Here is a 10028-nt window from a genome sequence, read left to right as displayed (position 1 = left end):
AACCGTCTTCCGCCGTTCAACTTGCCTCTTCTTCTTCTTCACGCCTCCCCCTCGAATCTTCTCGGCCTGGTCCTTCTCCTGCCTCACCTCATGAAATAGCGAGAAGGGATCTTTCTTCTTCTTCTTTTCNNTCTTGATCGCCCTTTCTTCTTTCTCAAACACCTCGCACTTTCCTTCTTCTTCTTCTTCTTCTTCTCATTTCGATGTTCCAGCATCGATTGTTGTGAGCGAGGCTTGGGTAGTTCAGTCATTGCTAGCTGCTCTAGGGGGCTTCGATGCTTCTCCTCTTTTCTCGATTGTCTCTCCTTCTATCTACAGACAACGACTTCATGGGAACATGCTTCAGACCTCTTCCCCCTTTCCTCCTTTTCTTTCTGCTGTAGGTATCAATCGACAGATATGTCTCGACCATATGTCACGTCAGACTTTCTTTCGAATTCTCTCTTCTTTTCTTCCCACCTGTTCCTCCGTTCTTCTCCTCTCAAAGCTTGTGGATCACCTCGGTCGAGTCGCCTTTTCTTCTTATACAAGTGAGAGGTCTCATTCATCTTCTCTCCCTTCTCTTCTTCTGTCTTCTTCTCCCTCTCAGTTGTCTTTCTTCTCTCCCCCTCTCTTCTACTCTTCGGATATGACATCCTACGCTATAGGAAGACATCGCGCCGGTCAGTTATCTCTTCCGTCTTCTCTTTTTCATCTGCTTCTCGAAACAGAAGGAGAAGAAGAAGATATGCAAGAGCATCAAAGGAGGAAATCCAGCAAAGAAGAAGAAGAGGACAGAGAAGTCCAAAGTCGTGGTGTACCTATGACAGGGCTTCCTTCTTCTTTTTCTTCTTCTCCTCCCTTTTTAACTTCTTCTTCAGCTTTGACGAGAGAGAAATCGAGAGAAGGAGAGGCAGGAATGTCTTCGTTTCTTTGGAGTGCGTGTGTATATGGCTTGCAATATGCTCTAAGTCTCTGTCTCTTACAATGGCGAAGTATGTTAGCTACACTTCAGAAGGCTCACCTGCACGCTTTACATGCTGAACTAGGATTACACACCCTCTCCTCCTCCTCTTCTTTTCTCTCTCATGAAAATGAAGAAAGAAGAAGAAAAGAAGAGGAAGAAGAAAGAATGTGTTCTGCAGGGCCGTTGCCGGAAATTCCCTCTCTTTCTTCTTCTTCTTTTCGACCGATCACCTTACTTTATTTGATGCATGCTCTTCATATCCACCAGAGATGCTGGGTCTCTATAGCTACCGTTGTGAATACAGCTCTCTCTCAGTCCCAACTCTTTCTTTCTTCTTCTTCTTTATCTTTCTCTTCATGCGACTCCCCTTCTTTCTATCTTCTTCTTTCGTTGATCGCTTTGCAACTCGAGGCCCTCCAGAGCGCCGAAACGGCAGGAGATGAGAATCTTCAACGTGTATGGCGATGCTTTCTCTATCATACCTGCCGTCCGTTTCTTCTTATCTTAGATCGATGGATGGTGTATGGGGCAACCCTTGGCTATCCTCCTGATATACAGTCTTTTCTCCATCACCTTCCCTTCTCTTCTCTCCTGAAAAGCCTCACCCCTTCTTCTTCTCCTCCTCTTCTCTCTCTTCTTCACTCTTCTTCTTCTTCTTTCTCACGAGCGATTCAGCCTACAGGCATAGATCGTAGAAGTCTCGTTCAGCATCTCTTGACTTCGATGGCTCTAGAAAGAGAAAGAGACGAAAGAAGAAGAAACAGACAGGAGAAAGAAGAAGAAGAGAAGGATAGCAAAAGAGGGAGTAGGAGTAGTAGCGGTAGAGGTTGCCTTAGAGATAAGAAAGAGGCTTCTTCTAATGAAGAAGGTTTCTCGAGGCAGAATTGTCTCTCTCGATCTTCAGCGCCTTTTTTCTCTTCTCCGGCTTTGCGAGTTCAAGGCTTTCTTCTCGACTTCGTGCAAGCATGCAAAGAGACAGGAAAGTCGATGGAACTTCTCAAACATCTCAGACTTGAAAATTTCCGCAGCTCTACAGATGGCTGCTTTCCTTACGATCCACGAAGAAGACATGAAGAAGAGAGAGGAGAAGAAGAAGAAGAGCCTGAAGAAGAAAGGATAGATGAAAAGAAGCAGAAGAAGAAGAAGAGAGAGAAAGAAAGAAGAGATCTAAGATGGGTTGAGAAGATCGAAGTGAGGAAAGAAGATAAAACGCGAAGAAGAAGAAGATTAGCTTCTTTCTTTTCTCAGGATGTTGACTCCTCTACAGGTTGCTCAGAAATTTCATTACAAGAGGGGGGGGGAGAAGAAGACCAGGAGGAGGAGGAAGAAGAAGAATTTTCTTTCTGGGAAGAGGTGAGGGTGGTACACGAAGAAAATGAAGAAGAAGAAGAGAGAGAGATGGAGGTGACGCTTGGCGGGGCCGCGACCTTTTTCTTGTCGAGAATGAAAGAGAAAGAGGTGAAAAGACACACCTCTCCTTCCTCCCCAGCCAGAAAGTTGTATCGAGGTGACCTTATCTCTTCTTCTTCTTATCTTTCTTCTTCTCTCCTGCATTTGCCGAGGGACAGAGGAGAACAAAAACGGAGAGAAAGAAGAGCCGAGGTCGAAGTGAAGAAGAAGATGCAAATGTTTAGAGAGAAGAAGAAGAAGAAAGAAAGAAGCAAGGCTCGATATGAAGGAGACGAAGAAATACAAGGGAGCATTATACGAGATTTCTTGAAGGCTTTACAGACCGGACCGGGAAGTGCAGGAGAGACAAGAAGTGATATGTTTCATGAAAGTAGCAGAGGTAAAACGAAAGAAGAAGAGGAAGAAAAAGAAGGACAGCATTCCAAAGAAGATACGTATGATCTCCTTGCATCCTATAATGAACAGAGACGAGGTGACCGGTGTATGTACAGTGCAGGAGGATTAAAAGGAGAGAAGAGAATAAGAAATGCTCATGAAGCCAGCGAAGGAAAAGAAGATCTCTTTACAGCGTCTCATTCTTCTTCTTTCTTCTTCTCTCCTTCTGCGGTCTCCCCGACTGTCTCAGCCTCTGTCGCCCTTCTTGATCTTCTCTCTCGGTCTGAAGAGTCTTCCTCTTCTTCTTCAACAGACGTTTGCACTGCATCTTTCTTCTTAGGACAGAGGAAAGACAAGAAGAAGACGTTTGATAGAACTGCTCTTTGTTTCTCTTCCACATCTCCTCCAAGAGAAAGAGAAGAGAAGAGAGAAGAAGAAGAAAGGGAGGGAGAGAGATGGGGAGGAGAGATGCTGAATGTGTATATGCAGAAAGTTCTCTTGCCTTCTTTGAGAGAGAAGAGAAGAGAAGTGGAGATAGAATTCATCTGTGAAGTCTTCGATCAAACGAAAGTGCTCGAAGCGATCATAGTGATACGTGCAGTCGCACTTCTACAGGTAAAACACCAAAGCTCTTCTTTTTCTTTTCTTTCTTCTTTCTCTTCTTTCTCTTTTCTTTCTTCTTTCTCTTCTTTCTCTTTTGGTCTCGCTGAATGAATGAATGGATGGTGGAGTTTGCAGGAGCGGCCCCAAGCCCTCCTCTTCTTTCCCTCTTCCTCTTCTTCCCGCTTTTCTCCCCTTCTTTCTTTCTTTCTTTCTTATCTCTTTCTTTCTTTCTTCTTGTACTAGACTCTTCGTGGTGTACATACACCTCCCATTCAGACGTTCGTCGCAATGAGGCTTGTGTATCACCTTTCATATACATACATAGATACATCTCCATACACATGTAGATGTATCTATCTACATGTGTGTGGACGGGCGGAGACCCATATATTGCTCAGATATATCACTATTCAGATATCTAGACATACAGATGCAGTCAGGTACAGATAGCCACATACATCTCTATCTGTCTTTAGCCTATTTGTCTATCTACTATGTAGGGATATGGAGAATGTATATGTGTATCACTGTATATAGAGTACTGGAGGCGTAGTCGATCTACTTACTGACGGGAGAGAGACGTCGTATGTATGTATGTATGTCTATATATCTCTGTATATGTGCATGTGTATATATGTATGTGTATGTTAACGTGGAATGCGAGTGACGTGTGGGTAGTATGTGCGTATATAATGCGTGCTGTATCGACCCTTGTATAGAAAAAGAAAGCGCCGGGGGGCATGCACAACTTTGCAGCTGCAAATAAAGAGATTTCTCTTCTATTGAGAGACAGACAGATAGATGGAGATCTAAGACATCTTGTAGAGTTGTTCTTTCTCCTCCTCCTCCTCCTCTTCCTTTTCATCTTCTGGACCTCGATGGGATAAGAGTGAGAGAAAGAGAAGAAGAAGAAGAAATGGTGGAGATGCGTCAGTACTAGTAGTAGTAGTAGGCGTGGTCGCAGTATTCCTCCCCCTGAGGCCCTCCACCACGTGAAGAAGACGAGGACTTTTCTTCTTCTTCTCTTTAAACGAAGTGCAGACAGATGCTTCTTGATCTTTGTTGTCTCCTTTCTTTCTTTCTTTCTTTTTCTTTATGAAGGCTGTCGGGGGGGTGTGGAATAATTCTCTTGCCGACTTGGAGTACACGTCACTTTCTTGTTGATTCATGGAAGGATCGATCGATCGATCGACCTGTTGAAAGTGGTGGAATGAGGGAATGCATGGATGTGTAGTTCTTTCATCTTTCTTCTTTTCTCTAAGTCTTTTGAACTTCTTCTCTTCTTCTTCTTCTTTGTCTTTTTGTCTTTTTGCGTAGATGAAGAGAGAGATGTCGAACCTCTTTTTTCTTCTGTTCTCGCGCTTAGACGCCCCCCTCGCTCATATCGACCCTGTACACCTCAACTCGACTCTACGCGACGTCTTCTTTTCTTCTTCTTCTCTTTCCTCTTCTTCTTCTTTTACTTTCGCGAGAGAAAAGAAGTGTCTTTCCTTGCCTACAACGCAAAGCAAAGAAAGAGAGAAGAATGAGAAAGAAGAGAAAGAAGGGCGTCAAAAAGCCTTTTCTTCTTCCTCTTGGGCAAGAGCTTTAGAAGGAGATAGAAGAAGAAGAAGATCTTCGGAAGAGAACAAGAGTCGAAAACAAAAAGAAGAGATACCAGACATGTCAAAACGAAGAAGAAGAAGAAGAATGGAAAGAAGAGAAGAAGAGAGTGGCTCGAGAAGCTTAGAGGTGATGACAAGAGAGATCTTAACGCCTCTTCTCTCATTCTGTCAACCTAAGAAGACAAGAGAAAATGAGAAGGAAAAGAAAAAGAAGAAGAAAAGTCGAGAGAGAAGTGTCTCCTTGTTGGGTAGACTCTTCTCATCTGATAGGATAGAACACGTCAGTCGCAACATCTCCTTCTCTCTTCAAAAGGGCAATCCTCTTCTTCTTCCTTCTTCTTCTTCTGCCTCGTCCTCTCTTTCAAATGAAGATAAGGCGAAGAAGAGCGGATATCTTTCTGCATCTGAAGAAGAAGAAGAAAGTAAAGAGTTAAAAGAAGAAAAAGAGAGGAGAATGTCAGAAAAATACAAAATTCAAACCTCCTACCTCAACCGCCTCGCCTTCTCATACTTAACTGTAAGATACATACACACATACATATACATACATATACATATATATATATAGACATATACACATATATATATATATGTATACACCTTTCTGCTTGCATATCTATATCTATATATGTATTCATAGATCTCTCTCTTTCTTCATATAGATATATACATGCACACATATGTATGCATGCATGTGTACTTATATATATATATATATATGAGATACGTCTGTAGAACTGTGTCATTCATGTGTAGCTATATATATATGTGTATATATATATATATGTGTATATATATGTATTCTTGTATGCGTGCGGTAAGAAGAAGAGGTTTGTGTGTCATTTGCATGCATTTTCTACGCTTGCGCCTCCTCGCTTCAAGACATGCATCCTGGCGATCTCCCGGGGCCTTAGTGAAGAAGAAGAAGAATCTTCTCGAAGGTCTTGCTCTTGTAGAGAGGAGGATAGGAGAGATGGGAGATCAGAAAGAACAAGATAATTTAAACAAGAAAGGCTTTATGACGAAACATCTTTCTTTCTTTCTTTCTCTTCTTTCTTTTTCTTTCTTTGTGGGGGTGTCTTGCTTTTTCAGCTTCAGTATGGAAGTTCAGGAACGAGTGGGGTGTACATACACCCGACGAGAATAGGAGGAGAGTTGACTACGACCCTAGATTCTTTTTTATCTCCTCATTTGCAGCTTGTTAATCCCGAGATTCTATCGATGTATTCGGCTATCTTTGCCTTTCTTCTTGAACTTGAACGATCTTTATCTCTCCTTCTCTCTCTTCCTCGAGCATTTCCGGATATTTTTACATGGAGAAGACCTTCTCTCTCTTCTTCTTTTGCTTCTTCAGCTAATTCTCTTTCTCCTCTTTATCGTCGTCTTGGGTCTCTCTCCTTAAAGTTGCGATTCGAGCTTCTTCACATTCTCACCGCCTATCAGAGACATGTGTCTCTTTGCTGTTCTTTCTCTTCCTCAACGCCTCCTCTCCTTAAGCTCTTTCTTCATTTTCTTCTTCAAAGGGAGAGACAACCCTATCCAGGTGTCTCTACATCTCTAGGGAGGAGAGGCCTTGTGTCGCCCCGCCTCCATATCTTAGGAGATTTGCATGCACTTCATCTTCTCTTTCTTCTCTCTCTTCTTCTCATCCCTCTGACACCTCACGCTGCAGACGAAGCCACAGCTCAAGCAAGTCGAATCTGTACAAGACTCTCCTCGACATGTGGAGATCTTAAAGGCCTCTTCTACTCTTCGTCTTCTTCTTCCTGGAGGAGGAGAAGGAGGAGAGAAGGGAGTTTTCATCCTTCCCGGGCTTCTTCTTCTTCTTCTCTCCCCGCTTCGGGGTTCTCTCGAGGGAACGAAAGAACAAGAAAAAGAAGGGCTGCGCGAGACAAGCAGGAGAGAGAAAAGCTTCAAGGTGGAGATAGTGGAGACGGCGAAAAGAAAGAAGAAGAAGTAGAGGAGGAGGAAGAAGATGAACCTTCTGTTGTCTCTTGTGCTACTTCTTCTTCTTCCTCATATTATGAAGATACTATTCTTCCATGGTCTTGCATCGCTTCTTCTTCTTCGTCGTCGTCTCTGAACTTTTCTTTGAATTCTGTCCTATCAAGTTACATCTTAACGCTGCTACAAGCCCCTCTCGATCTCCATCGCATTCTTCAGGCATCTCTTCATGTCGTCAGTCAAGCCAGCGAAGAAGACGGAGAAGAGAAAGAAACAGACAAGGGAAGCACGAGAACGACGAAAGAAGGAGAGATAGAAAAAGAAGAAAAGAACAAGAAGAGTCAGGAATTCTTCTCGACAAGAAGAAAAGAAGGAAGAAGAAGAGATCGGCGTGAGGAAGAAGACGAAGAAGATCAAGAGAAAGCGTTACGTCGAGAATCTTCTTCTCTTCATTGTTCACATCTTCTTCCTCATGGAGACGAACACCTCTACGAAGTCAAAGCACCACGTGACTCTTCACGCTTTTCTTCTTCTTTTTCTTCAAGAAGAGAAAGAGATGAAAGGCCTTGTAGTACTGGAAGAAGAAGAAGAGGAGACTCTCGCGCAGCCACACCTTGTGAAGAAAGTAGCCAAAACGAAGAAGAGAGAGAGAAAAGAAAACTTCAGAGACGGACAGAAAAGCAAGCAAAACTCAAGGAATGCATTCGAGCTGTTGAAGGTACACCCTCAATCTCTCTAATCCCCCTATATTGATATATACATACATACAAGATAGATATAGATAGATAGATATATGTATATGCCTATGTATCCTTCTATATTGTCTGTATATCTGTTTAGACAGGATCTATATGTATCTATATTGGTATATCTATGCAAACAGTATACATATGTAGATATATATATGTATATACATGATGTGCTATGTTTATAGTGATAGGAGAGATGGCATTTAGAATTGAATCTTTGCATTATATTTCCCCTCTTCTCTTCCCTTCTTCCTCTTTCTTTTTCTTCTTCCTTGTACCTGGTAATGAAGGCGGTCGTCTTAGACAGGTCGTCTCATTTAGCCTCACGTTGTCAGGTGTATGTACACCTCGGACTACCGCCGGGGGATGAGTTGACTTCATTGAAAAGGTAGGCGCACCGGGTGGTTGACGTGCATGCAAACAGACTCTCCTATCTTTTCTTTTCTTCGAAATGCCAGAAGAAGAAGAAGAGGAATTGACGATGCTTATGCGTTCTCCTTCTTCTTTTTCTCTGTTGAGAAAAGACTTTGACAGGAGAGAGAAGAATCTCTATGTTTCTCTTTCTCGCGTTTGTCTCTTCTCTTTCTTTCTATCTATTATTTCCTCACGAAATCCATTGTCAATCCTTCTCTTTCTCATCTTATCTCTTTCTTTCTCTTTCTTTTTCATATCTTTCTCTACTTGTTCAAAACTCCCGCTGTCTAGATCATTCGGTTTTCTCTCATCTTCTCCTATGAATCGAAAATGTCTTCTTTTTCTTTTCTTTCTTTCTTTCTCCCCCTTTCTTTCTCAGCTCTTCACTTCAACGTTCGTCGGTCTTGTCTGTGTCTTTTAGCTTTTCTTCATGTGACTACTTTCTCATCTTCTTCTTCCGACTCTTCCTTGATCGAGAAGGAATTTTCTTCTATCCCTCTCTCTTCTCTCGTCAGCCGACGCAGAAGAAGAAGTTCTCCTAAGCCAGACAGGAAGAGCCATATGAAGGAAAGAAAGAGAGAAAAAGAAGATGGTAAGGAGGAGGATCGAAACGAAGCTGAAGAGGATCTAAGTCTAGGATCGTCTTCCTCTTCATCTTCTTTCGAGTTTCTCTCGCATGCATTCTTCCAAATAGCTTCTGAATGCCTTTCTGCTTCTTCCTCTTCTTCTTTTAGAAATGAAGAAGAAGAAAGAAGAGGAGAGAACGATTTTCGAGTTGAGAAGACCTTAGGGGTGATGTGTGAGGAGCTCTCTTGTGGATTGAGAGGTCTCCTATCTGATCTAGACTTCAATTCTTTCTATTCAGACCTCCTACTCCAATCCTTCACTACAGATCTATTCTCTTCTTCTTCTCCTCTTTCGTAGAAGCAGTCTTTCTCTGCTTCTTACTTTTCTCTCAGAGAGAAAGAAAGAGATCAAGTGAGAGAGAGAGAAAGAAAGAGGAAAGAAGAGAAGATAGATGATGAAGGTTACGGGAGGAGACACGAAGAGGAAGAAGATCAAGAAGAAGAGCAGATGAGAAAGAATGATGTGGATCAAGACAGGAGAGGCTCTAGGAAAAGAAGATAAAAGAGAGGGGGAAATTAAGGAAGAAAGGATGAAAGAAAGAAGTATCACGAAAGAAAAAGAAAGAAAGATTTAAGAAGAAGAAGAGTGACAGTTCTCTGTGTCTCTTCTTTCTGAAGGGGTCCCTTCCTTTTCTCTGATTTGTTTTGTCGTCGTCTTCTTTCTTTTCTTCTCTTCATCTTGCTGTCTATTCTTCACTTCCTCTATGCTATATAAGTTCGTATGTCGACGTATCTTAAGTTCTCTGCTCAGTCGAATGGATTGCTTCGCTTCTTCTATCATTCGACCTCTCTCTCTCTCATTCACTTGACTAAGGAGGCTAATCCACCTACGTGTACACACCTATACATACATATATACATGTGCGTATACATATATATATATAGTATATACATATATATATATATATATGTGTGTATGTAGAATCGAGCGACCATGACGTCGTATGAATGAATGCATGCATGAGAGGGGTGGAGGTATTTCTTATCCATCCTGGCGCATGCGAAGAGCTTTTTGACTCCTACATTGATTGAAGTCCTTTTGCGGACATTCCTCTTTCTGAAAAGATGAAGATAAATGACGAGGAAGATGAGAAAGAATAAAGAAGAAAGTCTACAAAGAAGTGGGGAGATGAAAATCCTCTTCTTTTTCGTTCATCTCCTCTCTCAATCCCTTCTTTTCTTTTCAACTTGGTCGTCGTAAGCATGCTTCTTCTTTGCTTCATCTTTCTTCTTCTTCTTCTTGCTATATCAATGGAATCTCGCCATAGCAATCCCAAGATCTATCTATCTATATATATAACTATAGACATTTTCACATATATATATATATATATATATATATATATGTCTATGCATG

At 42.0% G+C, this 10028-nt stretch overlaps 2 protein-coding genes across 2 annotated transcripts; both read left to right on the top strand.

The window, feature by feature from the left end:
• Nucleotides 1–100: 100 nt before the first annotated feature.
• On the top strand, nucleotides 101–9537 carry CSUI_004210 (spc97 spc98 family). Its single transcript, XM_068064403.1, has 4 exons — nucleotides 101–3346; nucleotides 4652–5455; nucleotides 6031–7600; nucleotides 8425–9537. Exons 1-4 carry the CDS (start codon nucleotides 338–340, stop codon nucleotides 8967–8969), a joined length of 5928 nt encoding a protein of 1975 aa, XP_067923622.1. The 5' UTR covers nucleotides 101–337; the 3' UTR covers nucleotides 8970–9537.
• Nucleotides 9538–9613: 76 nt separating this feature from the next.
• Nucleotides 9614–9949, top strand: CSUI_004209 (uncharacterized protein). Its single transcript, XM_068064402.1, has one exon. The coding sequence runs from the start codon at nucleotides 9747–9749 to the stop codon at nucleotides 9870–9872; it is 126 nt and encodes a 41-aa protein (XP_067923621.1). The 5' UTR covers nucleotides 9614–9746; the 3' UTR covers nucleotides 9873–9949.
• Nucleotides 9950–10028: the final 79 nt, after the last annotated feature.

The sequence above is a fragment of the Cystoisospora suis genome (assembly GCF_002600585.1).
Source record: "Cystoisospora suis strain Wien I chromosome Unknown contig_1937, whole genome shotgun sequence".
Classification (NCBI taxonomy): Eukaryota; Apicomplexa; class Conoidasida; order Eucoccidiorida; family Sarcocystidae; genus Cystoisospora; species Cystoisospora suis.
The sequence above is the reverse complement of the archived record's forward strand: the minus strand, read 5'-3'. Positions and strand labels throughout refer to the sequence as shown.